At 40.8% G+C, this 27,101-nt stretch overlaps 1 protein-coding gene across 1 annotated transcript in view; it reads left to right on the top strand.

Moving 5' to 3' along the window:
• Window positions 1-688: 688 nt before the first annotated feature.
• SAMD7 (sterile alpha motif domain containing 7) overlaps window positions 689-27,101 on the top strand; it is a 30,007-nt gene continuing 3,594 nt past the window's right edge. The window contains exons 1-6 of the mRNA XM_004618881.2: window positions 689-774; window positions 1,852-1,979; window positions 7,630-7,708; window positions 10,869-11,497; window positions 13,183-13,304; window positions 24,669-24,779. Of these exons, the coding sequence (XP_004618938.2) occupies window positions 689-774; window positions 1,852-1,979; window positions 7,630-7,708; window positions 10,869-11,497; window positions 13,183-13,304; window positions 24,669-24,779 (1,155 nt within the window). The remainder of the gene's footprint in view (window positions 775-1,851; window positions 1,980-7,629; window positions 7,709-10,868; window positions 11,498-13,182; window positions 13,305-24,668; window positions 24,780-27,101) is intronic.

The following is a 27,101-nucleotide window of genomic DNA, read 5'->3' as shown; positions in this document are numbered from 1 at the left end:
CTTGTTTTTCAAGAACAACTGTAAGTATCTCAGACATCTTTAATATGAAAGTTGAGAATTAATTAGTACTTGGTTAACATTGAAAATTAAATATTAAAGAAATTAATATTTAAATTACATTAACAAGAATATATAAGGCAAAATATAATCCCTATAATGATAAATGCCTTTCACAATCTCTTTATGTAACTGGTTTCTGAAAATAAGTTAAAATTCTTCTGCTTATGTATGCTTGATACAACTTGGATGCTCATTCAAATTAAATACGGTGTCACAAAGTCAGCATGTATTCACTCTAATAATATTTTCTTTCAGCCATTAAGAAAATTTCCCCTTCTTTTGTTTTATTCTTATCGCTAAGCAGGAATATCTTTTCAAAGATTGACTATGGGGAGAATACATGAATTTATACCGCTGAAAATATAGAAATCAAAAGATTATAAGGAAAAAATGCTAATATTTCTGGAATTTTGCAAAGCTTGTTTCATTTTATTCTTTCTATTATTCAGTGTGAGTACTCTGCAACAAATTCAAGGACACCTTGATAAAACCTAGAGTTCTACATTAGTATCAGATATTTTTTATAGCCAACATTCTGGTGTAGTTGTTCTTTATTGTCAAGGTATATATCTGGTTTTTTTTTTTAGAACTCCAGCAGTGGCAAGAGATACTGATGATAAACCAAATGATGGCCATGAACCCTTTAATGACAGTCTCTGGACAGCAGAAGATCCCACTGGTTCCCTCACCCTTCGAGCCTCCATCTGCGGATAGGTATTCGTCCCTAATAAAACATTCCAGCCAAAGGAGAAAGGGATTATCATAAAGTTTTAGAATGATGTTAACACCAGCATGGTTTGTTGTCTGTTATTTCAGTGAAATGTGGTACAATTCTTCACCTCAAATGATTCTATTGATCCCCATCTTCAACTCTCCTTTGAAGGCAGCATCACGCATGCATTAACCAGCACTTTCTATATGACAGGAACCATGCAGGTGTGAACATTGGTTTGCTAGGGCTGTTATAACCAATTACTATAGACTGGGTGGCTTACACAACAAAAATTAATTTCTCACACTCTGGAGTCTGAAAGCCTACATTAAGTAGGGCACTTGCCTTGCATGCAGCTGACCTGGGTTTGATCCCCGCCACCCCGTGTAGTCCCTCAAGTCCATCACAGCACTGATTTCTGGTGAGGTCTTCCTCACTGCCATCAGAAGGCCATCTTCTCACTGTGTCTCACATGATCTTTTCTCTGTGTGCATGCACATTTGACGTCTCTTCCTCTTCCTACATAACAGATTACGACTCTGCCCTTATGACTTCGATTATCCTTAATTATACCCCATAAATACCCAATCTTGAAATACAGTTAAATTTGGGTAGGGCGGTAGTGTACGGGTTGAGGGAAAGGAGAGAAGATAACATGGTTCTGTCTATAACAATTAATTATCATGAATTACTTGTAAAAGAATAATTCTTTCTTTTCAGGGAAATCAAAATTATCAGTATTTTGGTTGCCCATTCCAGCAGTAATAAGGAGAAACAAATGTGGTTGCAGTATTATGTCATGGGAAATCAAAGTGGCATTGATTAAATTAGATCTTTTAATTTACAGACATCCCTAAAACTTTTTATTTTTTGCTTTCTCCATTGTCAGCTGAAATTATCTTTCTTCCCTAATCTTTCTTATTATATTTCTCCTAACCCAACAGAATTTAATACATTATTTTGGGACTATAGTAATAGAATCATCTATGACAATAAAAAAATCTCACTATGTATGCAATGGAAATTTTGTGTAATTCCATGCCTCTTTTATCTATATTTCCTCCCTCCCCCCCCCCCAGAGATCTACTGTTGTCCACCACTGCTGTTCCAACTGATCCAAGACAGTTTTGTTTTCCTTCCCCATTTGGATCCTCTGTTTCTCAAAATGCAAATGTACCCAACGTGCTGGCCAGTCGCATCTACTCAGGTACGAGATGTCGATGACGCTCGTCTGCAGAGCCACTGTCAATCTGGTCACATTCCATTCAGCTAGCCGTAAAGTGAACTATAAATTTAAAAGACAAAACTGAGAGTGGTGGTATTCCTTCTAACAGACAAGGGAAGCAGAAGATTCTGATTATCCCTTATAATTTTAAACTCTACCTCGGAATAGGTATTTCAAATATAATATTTCAACCAAAGGAGCACATGCATAATCATTGTTTCATTAAGAGTTTCTGCTATTGTCATGAAATTTGCATATAAGTGGATCAACATGGAAAGTATCATGTTGAGTGAAATGAGTCAGAAAGAAAGAGACAGACATAGAAAGATTGCACTCACATGTGGAATATAATGTAACTGAGAAGTACAAGTTGGCAACGATGCAACTTCTGGCAGATATCTCTCTGGACTTAGTTACTAAAATACTAAATTACAGAAACCCAAAACTGAGAGGCCGCTAAGTGTGGTCACTCGACCTCATACCTCTTCATCCTCAGCAATGGAAAACAAATTATCTAATGCTTCCTTTTCAGCAGGTCTGACTTTAGGGGAGAGACTCTCCAAACAATAATAGTGAGTTTTGTTGAAATATTGTATGCAATCAAAGTGAAAGTAAAGTGAAATTTATTAGTTACACAGGCAGGGGGAGGGCTTGGGGGGGGTTAGGGGCGTGGGGGGGTTGGGGTGTGAGGGGGCGGGGTGGAGCTATACTGGGATTCTTGGTGGTGGAATATGAGCACTGGTGAAGGGATGGGTATTTGAGCATTGTATAACTGAGATTTAAACCTGAAAACTTTGTAACATTCCACATGGTGACTCAATAAAAAATTTAAAAAAAAAATTAAAAAATAAAACTTAAAAAAAATAAAGAAGATGAAGTATATAAAAAAAAAAAAGAGTTTCTGCTATTGCTTCCTAGGCCTCCATCATGGTTCCACCACTGTGTGACCAAGTTGTTTAATACTCCTAACTCTCAATGCACTGGTGAATAGCATTACAGACTGCAGTATTACTATCTGTTTCTCTTTTCAAAGTGACAAATTGATGAAGTCAGGAGAAGATGAGATATGAGAGATAAAGGGGCTTAGAATAGCTTATTTAAAACCTGATGGATTGTATACAAAGTATAAGTAAAGATTTACTCAATGCTCTAAATTAGAAGGGAAGAATTTGAGGACTTGAATATAAAAGTCACAGGATGTGATTTAACATTTTATCAGGATAACTCTGTCTTTTGTGTTGGGGACAAACTTGATAGGCTCGAAGTCCTAGGGATAAACTTACTGGAGTTAATGGGAAAATACAATAGGCCAAAGAAAATCATGGGTTGGCCCTGGGAGGTGGCATAGAAATAGTAAGAAGTGGTTGAATTCAACAATTTTGAAGGGCTTTTAAAAATTCAATAACTTTGAAGGTTAAAAAGAGGGAGAGATTTAGGGACTGGAGTGATAGTACAGTGGGCAGGGCACTTGTCTTGCATGCGGCTGAGCTGTGTTTGATCCCCACTACCCTGTGTAGTCCCTCGAGTCTGCCAAGGAGTGATCCCAGAGTGCAGTGTCAGGAGTAAGCTCTGAGAACCACTGGGTGTGGCCACCAAAACAAATAAAATTTAATAAAATAAATGCTATCTTTTATTTTTCTCATAGTTTGCAAATGATAGCGGACTGATAAGAATAATATAAAAAGATTTGGTCTAAGCAATCAAAATTGTGAAGTTGCTGTTCACTAATTTTAGGAAGAGCTTTGGTGGACTAGAGTTCTTCAGGAGGGAGGAAAATTATACCTTCGCAATTTTGCTTATATCTTAGATGCTTAATAGATAATCAAGGGGAGAATCAGGAAGAACTTTTATATATATTAAGAGAGAATAAATTAAGACAGTGAACATATATATATGATAGATATAAGATAGAACATATGTATATATTAAGATAGAATTTTATATTATAGATAATATATTTTGTATATTACACGTACAATATATTATATATTTTAAATATTATATATTGTATTATACTTCATATAATATTATATACATTAAATTTATTTTAATATATATTAAGGTAGAAAATATATCACTGTCACTGTCATCCTGTTGCTCATCTATTTGTTCGAGCGGCCACCAGTAACGTCTCTCATTGAGAGACTTATTGTTACTGTTTTTGGCATATCCAATACGCACGGGTAGCTTGCCAGGCTCTGCCGTGCGGGCTCCATACTCTCAGTAGCTTGCCGGGCTCTCCGAGAGGGGCAGAGGAATTGAACTCGGGTCGGCTGCGTGAAAGGTGAGCACCCAACCGCTGTGCTATCGCTCCAGCCAAAAAAACATATGTTAGATAGAATATATATATATTAAGATAGAATAAATTAAGACAGTGAGTGCTAATAGAAGTTAAATGGATAATTCCTAGCTCAAACAACAGGAATCAGTAGATGAGGAAGAATAAGCAAAGGAGAAATTTAGGAAGCAACAACTGATATGAAAGGAAATTCAAAATATGGTGGCCTAGAAGCCAAGTGTTGTTTCTTTGGTTTTGTTTGTTTTTGAGTCACACCCAGCAGTGTCAGGGGCTACTACCGGTTAGTGCTTAGGGCTCAGGGGTTGTTTCCAGGTTGTACTCAGGGAAGCAGGCGGTGCTGGGAGAGACCCGAAGGCTTCCCATGTGATGTGAACACACTGAGCTGTCTCTCTAGGCCCTGGAAAACAGGTGCCAAAAGAAAGTAAACAACTGATCCAGTATGCCACTCACAGACCAAGTAAATTAGCACCAAGTACTTCTAATTCAATTTAGCTATGGAGGTCATTGGTGATCTTAAGGAGAACCGTATCAATAAGGTTTCAATAAAAAAAAAATGGAGTGTGCTTAAGAGCTAGGACATGAGAATGTCTTTTTGATATTGCAGATCCGCTTGATGCATCTCACTGCCCCAAAACTATATTCATGGGTTTCTCCTTGTAGCAGTTCCCTAGTTTTCTAGTTCCCATTAGATAGGAACAGTGTGAGAAAAAGTCCTGCACAAAAATATTTATGGTTAGTGTCAGGTCAGTTCCATGCAGTGGAACTGAATGCCTGAGCTAGGGCCGGATTTAAAACTAGACACACAAAGACCAAAGAGAACAGTTTCAACAGCTGATCCTGTATGCAAACCTTATCTGGCAGGAGGAACTCAGTGAATTTATAGTCCAGGGTTACAGGCACCAGATAATAGAGCAGGGAATGTTGTGTTGCTAACTGAATCACTCTAGTGATGAAGAATTCAGAAACTACGAACATCTGGTTACAAGCAGGCAGCTTTACTGTAAGCCTTTCCCAGGGCTAAAGGCCAACTCTCTCTTCTCAGTTTGACATGTAAAAGAATAATCAATAAAGGGGAAATTAGAGGCGCAGGTCAATAGAATGTATGAGCAAAATACGTTTACAAAATCACTGTATCACTATATCATTGTCATCCTGTTGTTCATCGATTTGCTCGAGCAGGTGCCAGTAACGTCTCCATTAGTCCCTGTCAAGTGCTAGTGTAGCCTGATGGCATACTGGGGGCTCTTTCAGGATCAGGGGAATGAGGACTGTCGTTGTTACTGTTTTTGGCATATCAAGTATGCCTCGGGTGTCTTGCCAGGCTCTGCCTGTTTGCAAAATGTAAATTAAAATGAATGTCTCATTCCAAAATTGCAATATTGAGTAGGTGGTAAATTATTACAGTTGAACTAGCATTAAGTTTGATTCCACCTATTTCAGAAAGATAAAGAAATTTGGAATATGTTTGGTGAATCCATATTTAAAGGTTCCCAAAATCAAGATAATTAAAGCTATGACCTCTACACAGGACTTTTTAGGTAAATTTTCTTCAACTTGGGCAGTATGCCATGAGTTGCTAGTTTTGTGTGTGCAGGCTGTCTGAAAAATAATATCTTGAAGCTACTGAACTATAAAAATATAGCACTTGAGAGTTAGAAGGATTTTTAGAGGTCACCCCATTGAGCTTCTAAGTTTCACAAATGACAAAAAATCTTATTAAGACAGAGCCTCCAATTGTCAAGTAAGACAAGTAAAAAGAGGCTACTAAAAATCTCAGGGCTGGGACAAATGGAGATGTTACTGGTGCCCACTTGAGTAAATTGATGAACAACGGGATGACAGTGATACTGTGATGTTTAGGATTTGTTGATAGTAGGAGTTTGTTGTTCAAGCTTATAGAACAACATAAGACTTCATGCCTATATGGCTGGAGAAATAGTACAGTGAAGGAGTGCTTGCCTTTCACTCAGACAACCAGGTTTCAATCCCAGGGATCCTGTGAACCCCTGGGCCCCCCTACAAGTAATTCTTGAGTGCAGAGCCAGGAGTTGCCCTGATCATTGCCAGCGGTTACTTCTTCAAAAAAAAAAAAAAAAAGACTATGCTTAAGCATTAAGCTACCCTCTGTTATGTAGATCACATTTACACATATAAAACTGTCAGTGAACAACAACAAAAAATGATATATTTAATTTATGAGTTCATTATTGCCAATGTGGTCTATAGATCTGACTTGTTCTATAAAATATTTGTGTGAATAAATTCATTAAAAATTTATAACACCTTGTTAGGGAACTTTTAGTCTGTTAATCTAATATACATTTGTAATTATGCATATATTTCTCTTTGTTTTCATTTCCATTTTCTAAAAATTTATTTTATTCCATTTTTAAAAGTACTGGTCCCTATGATAAAGTGAACATTTAAAAAAAATGTTCCTCCACTATAGATGGTTTGAGGAATATTAGTGTTGACTCTAAGGGTATGAAGTGTCCAGAGAAATTAAAAAAAAAAACCAGTTACTGTAGCATGAAGTTACCATGCAGAATTGAGTTCTGAGTTCTGCTGCTGCTGCTATTATTTCAAGACATTTTAAAGACTGATACTAACAAAGAATATAATTGCTGCCCAAGCAAATGGAAATTGTTTCAGAAAAAGTATTTTTCTTTAGATACACAAAACAGTGCAGAAAAATTTTCTTATTTTATTCACTGTATTTATCTGCAGGGATATTGATGCACCAAGAAACATTTAGTTGCTTTATTTTTCTTGGAAATCAATGAACCTTTCTTGTATTGAAATACAGTTACAATTTCTAATTTAAGAGAAAGAAATCGAGTGACCCACAGTTCATTTCATTTTTTTTTTGAAATATGGCAGGAGATATCACAGTGGGTAGGGCATTTGCCTTGCATGCGGCCAACCTGGGTTTGATTCCTCCGTCCTTCTCAGAGAGCTTGGCAAGCTACCAAGAGTATCCCGCCCGCTCGGCAGCCTGGCAAGCTACCCATGGCATATTTGATATGCCAAAAACAGTAACAAGTCTCATAATGGAGACGTTACTGGTACCCACGTAAGCAAATCAATGAACAATAGGATGACAGTGACTGTGCTACATGCTATGGCAGGAAAACATCAGAAACCAAAATTATCTTTGCTTATCATGCCATTGCTGTACTAAGACGCGCAGCAATTAACTGATATTGTATCCAGAATTGTGTTCTACTCTTTTTTTAAAAAAAAATAGGATTCTAAATCATGCTATGGTACTTGCTGTTTTAGATGGGTGCTGTTAATTTATTTGTGGGGTGAGGTTGTTGTTTTCTTTTTCAGGTTGGGGTGTTTTACCACCTGAATCCTTAAAGGCAATGACCAGGAGGAATGAAATGATTGAGAGGCAGCACACTGCCAGGTAATGTAACCATGTTGTTTTAGTGATTTTCTGGTTTGGGGCTTGTTTTTGTTTTTGTTTTAATTTTTTATTTTATTGAATCACTGTGAAAAAAGTTACAAAGCTTTCAGGTTTAAGTCTCAGTCATATAATGACTTCCCTTCACCAGTGCACATGTTCCACCACCAAGAACCCCAATATACTCCCCCTCCCACACACCCCCACCTGAGTGGCTAATGATCTTCACTTTATTCTCTCTACACTTTGAATACTTTCAATATTTCAACAGAGAACTCACTATTATTATTTGGAATTTTCCCCCAACAGTCAAACCTGTTGGGGCAAAACAAATTTGATAATTTGTTTTCCATTGCTGAGAATGAAGATTATATGAGTTTTGGATTTCTGATATTTTAGCCCAGTTCACAGTCTAGATGCATTTTTTTAATAGTTGATATAACCACCATTTATTTATCCATTCGCTGAGGGCAGATAAGTGGTGATTGTTATCAGTTTTATAAATACTTCTGTAAAACACTTAGTAGAGGCCTCAGTTTCCACTTTTCTAGTAGGAACAAAAGTTTTCTATATTCCAGGGTAATTTAACTTTTTGGAGGGCTATGGGGGAGGAAGGCACATGCAGTGGTGCTCAGGGACTATTTCTGGTTCAGTGAAGAGAGGTTGCTTCTAGCCATGCTTGGTAGATGCATTTTTATTAGAAGCTGCTGTGTGCCAAAATGGGTTAGTAGACCTCCCAGATCATAGTCTTTAAGGAGCAGAGGGGCCGTTTTTGTGCACAGCTGCTCCGGATCTCATCTGGGTGGAGAGCGTGCCAGTAACACCCCCATCCCAATGATCTCCTGCGAGCCACGTCACTGCAAACTCGTACCTCTGAGTTCTGAGTTCTAGAAGATGGCAGACGCCACGTGGGCACCGCTGCTGCCATTTCCCCCGTAGAAAGAGAGGGTTGAGAGAGAAAGTCCTTTCTCCTCCCCCGGCAGCATGGGGTTGTAGCTCAGTTCACAGTCTAGATGCATTTCTTTTTTTTTTTTTTTTTGCTTTTTGGGTCACAACTGGCTCTGCACAGGGTTTACTCCTGGCTCTGCACTCAGGAATTATCCCTGGCGGTGCTCAGGGGACCATATGGGATGCTGGGAATCGAACCCAGGTCGGCCGCATGCAAGGCAAACGCCCTACCCGCTGTGCTATCGCTCCAGCCCATCTAGATGCATTTCTATAAGAAGCCGCTGGGTGCCAAAAAAGGCTTTTTTTTTTTGATAGGTGATAAATATTGATATGCATAGATGTCTTAATAGGTGCACTCATTTATTATATTTGCAGACTGTCGTACTTGCACACTTTATTATATTCTATATATTGTTGACATTAATACTTAGAAACCTACATAAATGGAGTCAGGAAGCTAGAGATGCTGTACATGGGAAGACCAAAAGACAGCAGAACCTATAATTCTGTACATTGGTCACTGTTTGCTTGTGTCGAGGTCTTGAAGGATCCCTATGAGAGAAGCCAAAAATGCACATGGCTGTCACCAAGAACACACTTTCTTTGCCAGTTTCTTCTCTTATATTTTTCTGAATGAATGCCATTGTTAGCTTGATAGGCTGATTTATTGCCTTTTCTTAATTTGTTATTTGTTTTGGTTTGATGTCATATCTGATGGTGCTTTGATGTTACTCCTTGTTTGGTGCTCAGAGGTCACTTCTGGAAGTGCTCAGAGGGTCATGTAGTGCAAGGGGTAAAACCCAGGGCTCCCTCTTGCAAAGAATGTACTTTAGCCCTTTAAGCTATAGCTTCCATCTGATTTCCTTTTCTGAGGCTAACAATTTATTCACTCTGAATAAAATTTATGTAATATATTTATAATCTATATATTTTTATAAAATACACAGTATGTAAATAAATACTTATAGTTTACATGTACACTTAATGCTTATGCAACATTTTCAGAAATATTACAAAAAGAAATGTATAAACACAAGGGGCATTGGTTAAGGATAAAATAAAATCAGAAATATTTTTAGGAGATAAGTCCACATATTATAATAGTTTGCCAATGTCTCACAATGAAAATATCCAGCTGTGTTCCTTTGAAATTTATACTGACCATTTTTCTGTAATAACTCTGATTCTGCCCCAATATAGGCACCAAGTTTGCCAAAGTCCCTTCAACCTCTAGCAACAGAGCCCAGGGAGCTTCCTATCATCCCAACTTGGCTTCCACCTATAGCAATCAAGAGAAATAAAATACAGCAATAGAAATTAGTATATAATTTCCTAGAATGAGAGAAGGCATCAGAGTCAATTTTACTATCCCTGGGCCCTACTGGGTCCCAGTGATGGCCAATAAAGTAAACTTAAATACTCACCAAGCCCTTCCACTTACATTAATTTGTATCAGTTTTAATAGTTGAGATTTGCATTGACTTCTATCCTTCTTTGAGTACCACTAAGATTTCAGTGCAAGTTTTAAAAACAAACAAATAAACAAACAAACAACCTTTTCAGAATTTTACTTTCTTTGAGAAGTAATCTTTGACTAGAAACCCCTGTGCTACATTTTCCCATTCTTACTAAAGTTGCCATATCTGTGAGAGGCTATGCTCTTTTTTTTAAAATTTTATTAAATTACCATGAGATAGTTACAAGTTTTAATGTTTGGGTTACAATGTCACAATGATCAAACACCCATCCCTCCACCAGTGCACATTCCCCACCACCAATATCCCCGGTATACTCCCCCTTCCCATCCTCCCCCTGCCTCCGTGGCAGACAATATTCCCCATACTTTCTCTCTCTACTTTTGGGCATTACGGCTTGCAGTACAGACACTGAGAGGTCATCATGTTTGACTATGCTCTTACGACTGGCTGTGGGCCTCCACGGTGAGTCATCCCAAATTGCATTTCAAGTTCTGGGTTGGGGGAAGAGTAAACCAGGTAAGTAGTATGAAGACTCTTTCCTTACAAACCAGGTGACTAGTATGAGGACTCTTACCTTACAAACCAGGTAAGTAGTATGAGGACTCTTACCAAAAAGCAGAGGTGCTATCTTAGGGAAGACTGAGGGCATTGACATTATATTTGGGGGATATTAAAATAAATTACATTAAAACTAAATTCTAATTTTTTTAGGTAATATAACTATGTTGTGTTTTTAGGATGGAAATGGAAATGCATGCCATTTACCAGAAAAGGAGAACAGAGAAAGTTAATTCCAAGAGAATAGGGGGCCTTGGGTTACCACTATTTTATGGCTCCTCTATCCCCGCTGGTCCAGCTGTCTACCCCTGCAGAAGTATGATGCTCCCTACCAGTGACCTGCATTTTCCCAGAAGCGCCCTGAGAAACCTTCAGGGAAATCCTGTGCTAGCAGCAAGTGGCCCAAACTATCTAGAGAGCTGGGGGCAGAAATGTCGTCGTCTCAGGAAAGGCACTGGAAACCAGAAAGTTCTATATGGTGATTCTCAGAGTTCCAAAAGTCAAGCAGAAGATAGCCTTTTTGACCAGGCACATGCAAATCCCCATGAAGAGAATGAGTATGCAAAAGGCATAGAGCTTGAAATTCTCAATAATCAGAAATCAAATGAAGTTAATGAAAAATCAACAGTACCTTGTGTCAACACTTGTGGAAAACCTGAGTCTTCCCATAGAAACCCTTGGGGTCCTCGTGATGCTCTGCTGGAAGCAAAGGCCTGGACGTGTGGGAAAGACAGGGTTCCGGAGCAGATTTTAGCAACCTGCAGTGAGAGAAGTGAAATTTGTCCTCCAGGTCCATCTTCTCTACCAGGTGTGTATCTGATGGTTAATTGGGTCTCATGAACCATGCCTTGTGAAGTCTTGAGGTAATTATATAGTGATCTGTCTTCTTTAATTAAATTTAGAATTTCTATTTCTGAAAGTCATTCTTGTGTTAGTTCCAAAGATTTATATCAATAAAACTAGTTTTTCATTTGTGGAGTATAAAATAACATCACATGAGGCTGACACCCAAGGACAGTAGATACAATGGCCAGGAGGATTGCCCCATAGCTGGAAGCCTGCTTCATGAGCGGAGGGGAGAAGGCAGACGGAATAGAGAAGGGATCACTAAGAAAATGATGGGGAGGGACCAGTTGGGATGGGAGATGCATGCTGAAAGTAGATAATGGATCAAACATTATGACCTCTCAGAGTCTGTGTTGCAAGCCACAATGCCCAAAAGTAGAGTGAGAGTATGGGGAATATTGTCTGCCTTAGAGGCAGGGGGAGGGTGGGAAAGGGGGGGTATACCAGGGATATTGGTGGTGGGGAATGTGCACTGGTGGAGGGATGGGTGTTTGATCATTGTGAGATTGTAACCCAAATATGAAAGCTTGTAACTATCTCACGGTGATTCAATAAAATTTAAAAAATTTAAAAATAAATAAAACTAGTTCTTACCTATATCAAGAATTTTTAGCAAAAATCAAGAAAGGTATGAGAAAGGATATAGAAACTTACCTTCATTTTCTGTGAAATGTTATATTTAATTTGCTGCTAGTTTCTTGAATACAAATTGTAGGAATTCTTGCTCAAAATTGTTAATTTTATCTTTCTTGTGCTTAAGTGTAGAAAAATTAAACAGAAGTATTCCCTGTTAGTGGTTACTAGAATACTGTCTAACCTAACCTGCACTACCTTCCAAAAAATGCACACTGAATTTTTTTCTAGGCCATCTTTAAATATATACAATTTTAAATACAGGGATAGGGGGCAGTTCCTAAGCTAGCCACCAACCCAGCTGCTTTCTTTACTAAATGTTCATTAGTCATGTTCATGAAGATTTAGCTATATTCATACATATTGCATGGTATTAAAGTATTGAGTGGTAATAAAGCATAGAATAGTCATAGAACATGAGTGTTAATCTGGAGAATGGAAGTCTTGGGGCACTTCTATTGATATCTGAGGGAATTTAGAGCAATTTGGGAACTTTTTACAATATGACAATTAATTTGCAACTGCAAAACGTAATATACATATATATTTATTTACTGACGACTATTACTATCAAACATTTAATATTCTTTAGCAGATAAAAGAAAAAAGTTATATTTTAGAAAACATCTCTCATTCCAGTTTTTAAATTAATCTTTTTTATAGAGATACATTTTGTCATGCAGTGTTCTAACACCCATCCCTCCACCAGTGTACATTTACCATCACAATATTCCCCATATTCTTCCTATCACACTCCGTCTCACCCCCCAAGCCAACCTCTATGGCAGGTACTTTTCTTCTGAATATTTTAGTACAAAAATGAAAGGCCATCATGCTTGGTTTTTTACCCACTTTCAGCACATATTCACTCCATTTTTTAAAAAAGAGCATTATATAAACATTGGTTTATATAATGAGTAAAGTAAGGTATTTTTGCATAAGACTATTCTCTTAACTTCCTCCTTTTCCCCTGGAAATTGTATGCCACAAAATAATTTCCTTTCTACTTTAAAGGTACACATGCACCGGTTACAATCAGTGCAAATTTGTCTCTGGATGAAGATATTCAGAAATGGACAGCGAGTGATGTATACGACTTCATTAGTGGCCTTCCTGGCTGTTCAGACTATGCTCAGGTGACTTAATAGTAGATAATTTCATAAAAGCAAAATGTTTTGAAATGCATCTCTCTTATCATGATTCTAAGATTCCTAATAATCTCCTCCTTTTTATGTTTCTGGCTCCCCAAGGACAGAGATCTCTCATTGATGGAGCTTAAGTCACGCGCCTTCACAGTCACAAGGAAGGTTGGGAAAGGAGAGTCTGACTTAGTTTCCGTTCCCTCAAAACTCCCTAAAGTTTTAATTTCCCTCAAAATTAATCTTTTCATTTGCTAAACATCCCAAATCAATGAGAAATATCTATCACATTCCCTACTGATGCAGCTAACAAAAGTTTTCAGGACAACTACTTCTGTGCACTAGTTTTAAGTTACTTATCAGACATAATGGAAATGTGTTCTTCATTCTAAAAAGGACAAAACAGCATTAAATCTGAAAAATAGGAAATTATTTTAAGTATATAGTTATACTGGAACAATATATAAAATACATGCACCCATATAATTCAACCTGGTAAGTCAATGCTACTTTAAAAATTAAATGAACTGTTAGGATGATTGGGGAATAAAACTGATTGACTTCACATGCATGAAAACTTTGGTGATAAAAATTGTGATAAACAAGTTTTGGGGTTTTTTCTTTTTTCTTTTGGTCCATACCCAGCCATGCTGACTGGCTCCTCTGGGCTTAGTGCTCAGGGTTGCTCCTGGTTGTTCCTGAGTGGCCTTTGGTGCTGCATGAGTCCAGAGCCTCATGCAGATGTGCACAGAGGTAGTGCACTACCAGTAAGCCACAAACAGAGCCCATTGAATATTCCTTTGATTTTATGTCAGTGCCACATTTTCATGCATATGGTCTATCAAGTGATGCAATAATTCAAATTTAAGCAGCAATGTGACTATTTAATCTGGTATACTAATCTTTAAGTTTCATATTAAAAGAAAAGAAAGGGGGGAAAGGACCTTATTTATGTTCTAAGTGGCTGGTGTCAGTGATAATTCCTTGCAGATTTTAGTTTTGTGATAATATATTTCTTCCCTGTATAATCCTGTTTATTCTTTCCTTTCCTTTCCTTTTCCTTATTTATTTATTTATTGACCATACCCAGCAATGCTCAGGATTTACTCCTGGCTGTGTACTCAGGAATCACTCATGACAATGCTCTAGGGATCAAGCCCAGGTCATCCCTGTACAATTCTCCAGCATTTCCTTTTTCATTTTTTATGGGACTTATAGAAGAGTCGTATGGAGTAGTTATAAAGACAATGACTTATAAAGTCAGAAAATGTTCAAATCCTAGTTTTTCCACTTTCAAATTCTAGTATTTCCATTTTCTCATATGTGAAATAAGACAAATTAACTCTCTTCTCTGTGGCCTTCAAAACTATGCCTCAGGTTTCTTTCTTTGCAAAAAAAAGGGGGATTACAGTAGTAATTCATCCACAAAGTATTGTTCTAAGCATTAGAGTTCCTAGAATCTTTTAAAATACCCAATGGATGTTAATTTAATTATTATGTCAATGGCTCTCAGGGAGAAAATAATCTCAACTTCCCCTGGTGCTGTGCAATCCCATCAACGGACCATCCAGAGACTATAAAACCAAGTTCCCGGGAGTGCGCGGCTGCAGTGTGGCCTCATGACATCTAATAGCCTTGTTCTCCCTCTTGGAGAACCTGACAAGCTACAGAGAGTCTATTGCCCGCACGGGAGAGCCTGGCAAACTCCCCATGGCATATTCATATCCCAAATACTGTAAAAGATACATTGCTAGGTATTTCTCAACAAGTGATTAGAATCTAGTCCTACTCTTGCCTGCTCATTAAAGTCTGTTTCCTGATAATGACCACTTTTGGTGTAAACAGCAAGAACGCCACTGAACTGCACAGTTCAGCCAGGCTCAGTAACTGTGCTCTCGGCGGAAAGGGCATCAGTGCTGGATACAGTCAGTGACCTCAGTAGCTCTGAAGCTGCACTGTCTGAGCCCAACTAACAAGGCCCTTTGTTTCAAGTGTCCCATCAGCGTTTACTCACAGTTCCTGAAACTAGTTGAGGTTACAAGTACTGGCCAATGAGCCAGAGAGATAGTATAGGGGAAAGGCACTTGAATTGCTTGTGCCCAACCCTGGTTCAGTCCCTGGCATTGCTTATGGGTCTTTCTGAGCACCTCTAGGAGTGATCCCTGAGCACAGAGCCAGGAGTAGTCCCTATTTACAAATGTGTGGGGCTCAAACACCCTCCCCCAAAACAAACCAACAAAGAAAACATAAATACTGATCTACCCTCTGTCCTCTTCTTCCTCACCTCTGCCTCTATCTGCTCAGTCACCTTCCACTCCTCATTTCCTGGGGGGAGGGAAAAGAAATCCATGGGGGTTGGGAGAGAAATCACCGCAACTCAAACCTCAAGCTCTAAAGAGATCATGAGTGCCTCAGTCATATAGGGACCCAGGAGACCTTGCAACACATTTTGTTTGTTCTAAGTAAATATCTGGTTCAAGGAACTCAGCAGATAAAATAATCTTTTTCTATAAATAGCCAAAAATACTAAAAATAAGTGCACACTGCTCTCATGCGCTTGCCCAAAGTGCTGTTATGAGAATGGGTGAGGAACACCTAGGTGACAGTGACATTTTTTGCATGACCACAGGTTAGGCTTTCATGCACTCCAGGTGCTAACTGCCAAACTACCTTGGCTTGAAATTTTATCCCAAATGTTTCAACACCTTTAAACATTTACTCATGATCCCTTCTCTGCTCACTCAAATCTTGTGAAGATTTCTGACAAATAAATGGAGTTTCCAACGTTCAATAGACTAAACTGTTTATCAGCTCCCTTTTGAAAATAACAGTGAAACTGAGTTAGGGAAATCCTTGCTCTGAGTCAAGAACTTAAGTTCTTCTACAAGTTCTCTAACTTGATAGCTATACCTCTTTGGCAATTCATTAAACCTTTCCTTTGCTAATTCTTTCATTTATTAAAAATAAAACAACCAAGGGTTCCCTGAGAATGGCTGGGGAGAAAGCCCTACTCTTTCAAAACAAAAAAAAAAAACCCATAATATTAATGCCTAATATTTATTGAGCATGCCACGTCTGTACTAGTTACATCATTTTTATCATATTCTGGGCCATAATTCTACAAAGATTATAACCCTATTTTGTAACTAAGTAATACTGAGCATCAAGATGGCTCTAAAAAGCAAGTGCTTGGTGAATGTGTGGCTACAAATCCAGTTCTTTTCATTATAATTGTACTATGTGATTAGCCATTTGAATTCTGGGTAAACATTCTCAGGCATCTAAGAGTTTTCAAGGATTATCAAAGTGATTCTTCCTTGAGTATTCTTGATATTTAGAAAATGAAAGCCCTGGTAGAAAGAATTGAGCTCCCAAAGATAAACTGCTGGACTAACCCAAACTCAAACATACTTTGCTTGTGCCCAAGTTAATTCATAGTAGTCATGCTGAAATGTTCTTAATTTTAAATGGAAAGTCTCTAATAAATATGGATTGTAAGTAACTAAAATCTATTTGAATATAAAATTAAAAGGCAAAGGCATTTTCCTCGAAGACTCCATTTTTCAGAATCTATAAGAGAAACAAGACCAACATAGTGAGCTGGAGAGTTAACTCAGTGGTCTGGAGAACATTCATTGCACAAGCAAGGACCCAAGTTTAAGCTTTAGCATTGCTTGATATACCAAGGCCAACTGGGTGCAACCCTGAAGGTCCCCCAACAAAGTCAGGGTGGCTCTGGTAGTCCCCAGTTCTGCTGGGCTGGAGCAGTGACATCACATTGAGTTATATAGCCCCATTAACCAAGTATTGTTTGGCAGGGTGGGGGAGCTCTAAATATTGCTTGGGAGATGGCCCTGTTGTTGATGACTTAGATGAAGTAGGGAAGAGAGGAATCTACCACTTTGTCTCTACCCACAGGAGTCTCCAGGAAGTGGTTGGGGGAAATCAGGACTGATAAAAGTCTGCTATGAGTCCCTGCACAGTACAAACCTGGTGTTTCTGTAGTCCCATGTGGCAGCTCTCAAGCTGCACCTGAAGTCCACTTGTTCTGTACAGCATGGGAAGTGATCCCTGCCACCCACTCTCTTAGGAGCCGTGACTGGAAATTGGCATGAGGCATTGCTTTTTGTTAAAGAGGGAAGCCAGTCCTAAATTTTACCCCGGTTTTGGGGGTTCATTGTCTCTCCTGCACAGAAAAGAATCTCAGGAAGAGATGAATAGTGAAGTATAAGTTTCGTTTAGAGATGGTAAGGAAGGAAAGAGAGCTTGCTGAAAGTACACATCTCGGGTATGGGGATGGTCTCCCTGAACGGTCTCCCGGAGTGGGGAAGCCTCCCTGTTTGCCAATGCAGAGTTGGTTTTATAGGTTTCCTCCCAAGTTGCCCCCACGTGGAGCTTTATACCTAGATAAGAGTACATTGCAATGGCATTGTTAAGGAGAAGCGCTCCAAACTTTTGGTAGTCTACTTCCATGTCCTTATCACAACCCTTTGTTCCTGCTGGAGCTCTCTTCAGAGGAAAGTCAGCCTTCTCTGGGCCTGTGCTGACATCAGTTAGAGTCTTGTCAGATCTCAGTTCCTGTGTCCACAAAGTGGGTCCAGCATAATGCCTTTAGCTGCATTAGGGCTAGTGACAGGAACTTTTTCAAATTCCACCTTTGTTTTATCATATCTCATCTACACAACCCCCATCTATCTGCATCATTCCTTACCCAAAAAATAGACAAATATGACCTTCTTCTCCTGAGAATTTGGATCCAGAAGAGAGGGCATGAGCCACGTGAAATGCTTTGAGAGAGAAGAGGCATTGCCTGGTGGGCTCACTTACGTGGGCCTCATGGCTCCCAAAGGAGCCCTCAAAAGTGAGCTGATGAGAAATCCCCCAGCCCATGTGATAAGATGTGGAAAGAACGTAAAAGAAGAATTTCTAGGCAAGAACCAGCAGCCAGAGACAACTAGCATGGCTGGGATTGTGTGAGTTGTTTCCAGTTGGGTTAAAGGACCAGGGCCAGGGTGGGGAAAGGTGAGGATGGCAATGCAGGAGAAGGGGGGAGGAGGGAGTGATCACTAAGAACTTTCAAGACCCATTAAATAATTGGGGTCTCATCTGGTAGGGAAGTGACACAATGAGTTCTGATTTCAGAAAGGTCATGTAGATTGCTTTAGGGGGGGGGAGGCGTGGGGGGCTGAGGTTCTCCTCAGATGCGAGAGCATGGTGTTGGATTCAGGTGAGAGGGGGTGGATAGGTAAGAAGGCGATGGGAGAATATTCAGACTCTACATACTATGCAAAAGTGAGCATGTAGAAACAATCACTCAAGCCCTAAAGGGAATGAAGATGAATCAGAAACCTGAGGCTGCTCATTGCTAAAGGAAGGAAAAAACAGGGGCCAGAGAGGGTAGGGCACATTTACCTTGCACACTGCTGACCAGGGTTCTATCTCCAATATCCCATATGGTCCCTGGAGCACCACCAGGAATAACTTCTGATTGCAGAGCCCGGAGAGATCCCTGAGCATCTGGGTGAAGCCTCCAAAAAGGAAGGACAAACAGTGTCACAGAAGTGACTACAAAGTAACAGCAGGAGTGCACAGGAAGATAGAAGTCTCAGGAAGGTCAGGGAGGAGCATTTTCCAGGAAGGAACCAAGGACAATGTCAAAGACAGCTTAGCATATAAAACAAAACAAAACTGAACAAAATGTGAGCATTGAACAAAACCCCAAACCTACATATTTATTATAAGAGTCACCAGGGACCCAGAAGGGAGTGGATGGGGGGCTGGGGTAGGTGGGGCTGAAACCAGACTGAGTCTAAGGAATGACTGAGAGGGAAAACCAAGGCTGTAGGGGTGTCAACACTCTCCGAGGAGTGGGGTGGCTCCTGGAGAGGCATGGGTGGTGGGGTGGTGGGGGGGGAGATGGGCTCCCAAGCAGTGCTCAGGAGGTCTGGGAGCTCCTGAGGGAGTTGTTGGCCATGTGAGAGACAGAGGATGTGGTGCTGCTCTCGGGCCTGCAGTCTAGGATCGCCCTGGTCGCCTCTGCACTCCTCAGGAAGTCTGGGGGAAGTGCACCATTCAGGCACAATCATTAGCACCAAAGTGGACTTTCCTGTGCTGGTGAGTTCTTGATAATTGTATGAAAGATTTGCATACAAAACTTGGTAGATTAAGGGTTAGTGTTTATTGTAGAGGCAGAACAGATGGGCGCAGGTCCCTCCACAGGTGTCCAAGTCCCTCTGTTACCTGTGAACAGTGTCCCTGGTTCTGGCCTGGACACTGCCCTGTTCCGTGAACAATCTCCCTGTCCTGTCCTGGGAAGTCCCTACTTGGCTCCCGTGAACAGCCCCCAGGTCCTGTCCCTGTGTGGCTCTCTAGCCCTTGTGTCACTCCTCACTCTCTGGCCAAGGCTGCATGTGGGTGGGAAGATCCTTGTGCCCTGGACCTGCCACTGGGCCTCCCAACTGTACCCCCACAGTTCTTATTGTCCTCTCCCGGCTTTCCTAGTTTCTGGCCACAGCCACGTGACCATGGGTGAGACCTGTGTGCTCAGCACCTTGTCACTGCCTTGGCATCTGAGCCCTGCCTATATTCTACCCTTCCCTGCCTCCACCCCCCCAAAATACTGTGATCCTGTACTGGGCCATGCTTCTGGATGCACTGTCCTACCTGCTCTGGGAAGAGAGAGAGAGTCCAGATGTGGGTGCTCAGGGAGAGGGAGAGTGCTGGAGATAGGGCTTGGAGCCATATCCCACCTCCGTGCCTTCCCATTATCTACTCTGATTGGCTACCTGTTCTCATTATCTACTCTGATTGGCTACCTGTTTTCATTATCTACTCTGATTGGCTACTTGTTTTCATAATCTACTCTGATTATCTACTCTGATTGGCGATGATTGAACCTGGTGCTCCACACGTCAGCTCCTGCTGTATCACCATGACTTACCATTCTGTTAATGGTAAGGCTCCCTGCAGACCTCAATCTAACAGAGAACCTTCCACCAAAGTGTCCTCCCAACCGACCCCACCCCGCCCCCATGCCAGCTAAACTCAGTTCTGAAGACCAGTTCTCAGGTTCTATTGCCTTGGTCATTGGTTGCCTTTAATAATACAAGAGGACACACTGGTGCTTTTCTTCACACGCATAGCTAACAGGAAGAAAGGTGTTCCTGCCAGAATCCCACAGTCCCAACCAATGGTGGAAGCTGAGCTGCTTCTCCCTCTCTCAGCTGCTAAGGAAGCTCTCCCATTCCTTGGGAACAGGAAAACTCACTTGCCTTTCCTCTTGTGGTTATGATGTCAGTGGGCCTCATGACTGGCTTATGTGAGACGGGAGGAGAGAGATGGTCACTTTCTCCCAATCTGCCCCTGCCTCCGGAACCCAGGGTTTCTGGGTTCTTGTCTCACCTCACAGAAAATAATTGCAGGAGTCAATGAGCAGTGAAATAAAACCAGATTTTTAATTGGAGGTCTTTGGAGGGGATGAGTGAGAGAAATCAGGAGAGGGTGGAGAGTGCTCAAGAGAGAGTGCAGGCTTCTCCAAGGGCAGAGAGAGCCCCTACACACACCCCAGCATTAGATATGAAGTCATGAAAGTACACATCTCCAGAGGGGGAGGAGTGTTGATGACACACGTGCTCAGGTGCATATGTGTTTGGCCTCCTGGGCACAAGCAGCACATGGGCTCAGGCAGCATATATGTGCCCTTCCTTTGTTCAAGGTGGCTTTTACAGGGTTTTTCCAACCTGCCCCCACATGGAGCTTCTGCGTAGGGAAAAGTCTGCTGCTAAGGAGGTTGCCAAGGGGCATAGGATTGGGAGTGGTCATGGTCTTCTTTGAAATTCCTTTTCTGGTCTTTTGTTTCTGCCTGAGCTTCTATGTGGAAGGGGGGGGGGCGGGTGTCCAGCCTTCTCGGTCTGTTGCCTGCCAGGTAAAAGTTTTATCAGGCCTTAATTCATGCATTCTACAAAGTTAGAGTTTTGCAACTCCAGGGAGTTACTTCCCAGGAAAATTCATTGCTGTTGCCTTGAGGGAGGGGGCCTTCCCTATCTACCTGTTTGCCTGCTTTAGTTATGTTCCCCAAGTTCCTCCCAAAAATCAAACCAACTATATCCTTAGTAGTGGGGAAGGGGTATATCCTTCACCATGGCATCAGTTTCTACCCCACAGGGGCTGTGGAGACCTTTCCAGACAGGAGAAACTGAGGGCCGGGGGTAAACTGAGGAGAGCTGGAGTGGCCAGCGGCACTGCTGCTATTGGTTATCCTTGTTCCTCATTTATTGACCCTGAGGGTGGAAGGAAGAGGTCAGGGTGGGGCTAGAGATGTGGCTCAATGGTAAGGCTTGAGAATTGCATGCATGAGATACTGGCTCAAGCCATCAACTGCAAAAAGAAAGAGAGTCAAGGTACCACGGAAGGTGCAATTGTGAGTTGAGAGTCTCTTCATAATACAGTGTAGGATGAATTCTTTCTACCAGCTTAAATAGGTGCCAACATAAGAAAGAGAGAAAGAAAGAAAGAAAGAAAGAAAGAAAGAAAAGAAAGAAAGAAAGAAAGAAAGAAAGAAAGAAAGAAAGAAGGAAGGAAGGAAGGAAGGAAGGAAGGAAGGAAGGAAGGAAGGAAGGAAGGGAAGGAAGGAAGGAAGGAAGGAAGGAAGGAAGGAAGGAGAAAGGAAGGAAGGAAGGAAGGAAGGAAGGAAGGAAGGAAGGAAGGAAGGAAGGAAGGAAGGAAGGAAGGAAGGAAGGAAGGAAGGAAGGAGAAAGAAAGGAAGACAGAGAAAGAAAGAAAGAAAGAAAGAAAGAAAGAAAGAAAGAAAGAAAGAAAGAAAGAAAGAAAGAAAGAAGGAAGGAAGGAAGGAAGGAAGGAAGGAAGGAAGGAAGGAAGGAAGGAAGGAAGGAAGGAAGGAAGGAAGGAAGGAGAAAGAAAGGAAGACAGACAGAAAGAAAGAAAGAAAGAAAGACAGAAAGAAAGAAAGAAAGAAAAGAAAGAAAGAAAGAAAGAAAGAAAGAAAGAAAGAAAGAAAGAAAGAAAGAAAGAAAGAAAGAAGAAGAGAAAGAAAGGAAGGAAGGAAGGAGAAGGAAGGAAGGAAGGAAGGAAGGAAGGAAGGAAGGAAAGAAAGAAAGAAAGAAAGAAAGAAAGAAAGAAAGAAAGAAAGAAAGAAAGAAAGAAAGAAAGAAAGAAAGAAAGAAAGAAAGAAAGAAAGAAAGAAAGAAAGAAAGAAAGAAAGAAAGAGCGGGCTCTGTCACTAAAATGCCCCCTGACAGGTGTGAGGTCCTGAGTACATTCTGCTGCCTGTGCCAACCGCAGTCCTTAGCAGTGCTGTCTGGGATCTACAGACCCAAGAGTAATTTCTGCCCACACAGCATCCAGGCGTGTGTGATCCAAGAAAAGGGCTCAAGCATGGGCGAGCATCACAGCTAAAGAGATGTCCAAACACTGTGGCTAAGAGTGTGACCCCAGAGCAAGATGTGAGCTGTGCAACTACTGGAATGTGCCTGGATATCACAACTAAGACGTTTGATCACACCATCCCACCACAGCTGGTGTGCAAACACTGAAACATGTGCCTTCTCTGAGCCACAACGCAGGAAAGATCAGAAATGACTCTCACCACAGACTGAACCTTCTCCTTCGACCTGAGTCTTCCCAGTCTCATCTTCTTCCCGCTTTGCCTTAGTCTCCTCAGCATGGCCTTTTGGAACCAGTTATATGGAGACAGAAGTACCCCAAGACCAGCAGCAGCCAATGTAGGGGTTCTAGAGTTTTGTTTTCTACATTTTCTATTTGGTTTGGGGGCCACTCCTAGCAGTGCTCATGTGGTGCTGAAGATCAAAGCTGGGAAAGCATATGTTCAGCCTTTTGAGTTACCCCTCATGCCCGGCTTGTGTATTTTCATTTTCATTTAAATCAGTCACAGGCTTGCTTGAATGTCGATGAGAAAAGACCAGCCTAGGAGAGACTGACAACCAGGGCTTTGTGTATTGAGTGAGGCTAGAGATGAGAGTGCCTCAGAGCCATGGTGGAGAGACCGTCTTTAAATATGAAGAACCCCCCCGCCCCCAGACACCCTATTTAAACAGGATAAGGAAGTACATGTTTTTAGGTTCATTGTCCTGCATTAGAAAAAAAGTTTACTGGCTTCTTTCTTTTGTTTAATTTTGACATTCTATGTGTGTCTGAAGATGAGGGAGGATTCTCTGAGATCTAAAGTTTGAGAAACATGAAGAAAATTTCAAATATGAAAGGGGGAAAGTTCATCAATAACTATGAAAGGATTGTTAGTTGGGAGTGGGGGTTTGAAATTATGGCACCGACAACTTGCCCTGTTTTTTTTTTTTTTTAATCCATTGTTTTGCTTGTCACATCTCCCTCCCCTCTGTTGATGCTGCTGCCAAGGCTGGGGCCACAACCCTTCTTGGCTGTAGTACCTGCACATTTGATGGGCACATTTGGTTGTGGTGCTCACCAGGTCAAACACTGTGGGTGTGGGGCTCATTCACGTGCTCACCAAGGTCGTGCTTCTGACCAGTGTGCCCACATATCTTTTAATTTTGATGCTCGCTGGGGATTTCTTATTTTTGTGGGTAGTGTGTACACACCTGGACACAGCAAAAATCACAGAGAATGAAGCTGCCAGACATAGAGCCGAGCTGCCAAGATTATGGTTGTTTCATGCAGGTATATCAGGGATGGGACTCCAAGCCTCCTGATGTGGTGGCATGTTCAACTGCTGACTTTAAAACATCCTAAAATTAGACTCTATAGCACAGAGACATCTCTCAGCTTCCTCCTTAACCTGTCTGTGGAAGCTCCATCTACCAGAAGTATTTCTAATTTCTAGAACAAAGGGAGGCAGGTCACATCTCTAATCAGAGCAAATATGCCCCTGCTGTGATAGCTCTCTCTTGCATTTTCTTCCCCTCTCCATTTATGTATAACAATGGATAGAAGGCATTGCACATGTAAATCGGAGTAGAGGTTTTTCTGTCACAAACTCTTTTCTCAGACTTTGTGCACATTCACCGATTTCTCCAGAAACATTTATGACATAGCTTCTACAAAGTGCTGCTCACAGCATATGGGTCCATGAGTAAATAAGACAAGTGCTGCCCTCAAATGATAATTCTCACTGGCTGGAATAGAGGTCTATAATTACACCTTGCAGTGATTATCCAGGGTTCAGGAAAGTGCAGACACAGTGTCCTGTGGTCCACAGGAGAGAGGGCAACTGAAAATAAAAAATTTAGCCACTTTTGTGTTATCATCTAGCAATTTCAATATTTCCTCCAAAACTCATAAATCTATATATGAAAGAGAAAATTATTAAAAAACATTGAGACAAAACTAACACCTTCTGTATTAATTAAGGTATTTAAAGATCATGCGATAGATGGAGAGACTTTGCCCTTGCTCACGGAGGAGCATCTTCGGAGCATTATGGGATTAAAGCTGGGGCCGGCTCTGAAGATCCAGTCACAGGTACTGCACCTTTAACTAAATGTGTGCTCATGCTATGATGTTCAAGAGAAACAACACTTTCTTTCTTTTTCTTTTTTCTTCTGTGGTGTGAATAATACCCATTCAAACTCTTAATTAAGTGTTTCATCTCCGTGGCTAGGAACATGAGAGAAGGGGGTGCACCAAAAAACAGTGAATGGGGGGGGTGACCTTTAAAGAGAACTGGGAAGGTCCAAAATAGTGGGATGTTGGTAAATATGTAACAAACAACTCTCTGCAACTAAGATGTAACCTGGTTTGTAGCACTTGCCAATTGTTAGAGTGTAAATATTTTAGTATGGCTGATACCTGTAAATGAGATGCCACCTAATATAAAGTTGCTGATACAGAAATGGGAAGAAATATATGTGCACCTCCATTTTAGATTATCTTTACCACATGAGTAGACTAGATATAAATGACCTCAAAGAGCAGAGATACTGATAAACAATAATATTAAAGTATTTAAGAAGTGAGGGGTTTAGTATACATCACTTTAGTTTTCAGTATAACTTATTTAATTGTAAATTGACATACTTCTAATTTTTAATCCTGGCATGTTTAACTACTGCATTTAAAGAGTAATAAAAATTTACAAGATTTCAAGAGGTGGAACAAGCCTGTTCCAAAGCCCTTTCCTCAACACCATCTCAACCGCTTCCTTCCAGACTAAGGCACCATTGCATTTCAGTGCATTAATTAGCCTTTTAACTGTCCTGCCCGCTCAGCCTTTGCCCGGGCAGAGACTGAGCAAAGTAAACACAGTAAAAAATGACTCCTCTGATACTTCAGACATCATTACACTTGGCTAACATGTCTGCAATAACTTCCTTTTCTTTCAATTTAAAAGTTATGTCTCTCTGTTACATACAATCCTCCCAGCCCATCACTACGGCTAATCTGACTTTCCTAACCTATTTCCCTCTCCCCAATCACTTTTCCCCAGTTGTTCCTGGGTGCTGCTTGCACATTTCCATCCAAACACCCATGCTCTGCTGCCCAGGGTGCTCTTTCCCTGGCACCCTCACGCATCACTCTCTCATCTCTTTATCCTTGCTACTCCCAGCCTTCTCAAAGCTGTTTATGATCACCCTATTTAAAATTGGATTGAAGCTATAACACAGCGGGTAGGGCGTTTGGCTTGCACGCGACTGACCTGGGTTCGATTCCCCTGTCCCTCTTGGAGAGCCTGGCAAGCTACCAAGAGGATCTCGCCCACACGGCAGAGCCTGGCAAGCTACCCATGGCATATTCGATATGCCAAAAACAGTAACAACAAGTCTCACAATGGAGACATTATTGGTGCCCGCTCGAGCAAACCGATGAGCAACAGGATGACAATACTACAGTGCAGTGCTATTTAAAATTACACAACAGGGCTGGTGCCATAGCAAAGCGGGTAGGGCGTTTGCCTTGCACGCGGCCAACCCAGGTTCGATTCCCAGCATCCCATATAGTCTCCTGAGCAGTGCCAGCGGTAATTCCTGAGTGCAGAGCCAGGAGTAACCCCTGTGCATCACCAGGTGTGACCCAAAAAGCAAAAATAAATAAATAAATAAATAAAATTACACAACAGGAAAAATAAATAAATAAAATGATGCAATAAAAAATAAAATAAATAAAATAAAATTATAAAACAGGGAGCTGGGGATGTGGCACAAAAATAAAGCACACGCATTGCAATCATATGGATGAGTTTAATCCCCAGTACTGCAAAACATTAAAAAAAAATATATATATATATATATATATATCCCCCGTGCATTCTACTAAATACAATTTTTTCTGTTCTCCCCTTTCCACCATTGTGCCAATTATCTTCAATCATGCAATGTAAATTTCACTTGTCCATTATGTTTATGCTTACTGTTGATTTCCCCTGCCCACTATAATATAAACTCCATGAGAGCAAACATCTCAGTCTGTTTTCTTGACTGATGTGTCCTCAGAATAGGCCCATATTAGGCAAAAATATTACTTGCTGAATGAGCTTCCTAAAAGTGAAACCAAGAAGCATCAATGAATTCTTCCCAGAATTTACACAGAACCACACCTATTTATGATATATGTTTATGCCAGGAACTGAGATTTCACAATGTCCTTCAAAAAACATTTGTTAGCCTAAAATTTGCCAAGAATTTCTTTCACCCTAATGAAAATAAATTACTGTTTTCTTTGGTATTCTTTTTTTCCAGTTTCTTATTAAGTTTTGTTTGTTTAGTTTTGGTTTTGGTCCACATCTGACTATGCTCAGGGGTTGCTCCTGGCTCTACACTCAGGACTCATTCCTGGCAGTGTTCATGG

Source organism: Sorex araneus, chromosome 2, assembly GCF_027595985.1.
Source record: "Sorex araneus isolate mSorAra2 chromosome 2, mSorAra2.pri, whole genome shotgun sequence".
NCBI lineage: Eukaryota > Metazoa > Chordata > Mammalia > Eulipotyphla > Soricidae > Sorex > Sorex araneus.
Note: the sequence above shows the minus strand (reverse complement) of the source record. Positions and strands in the feature narration are given on the sequence as shown.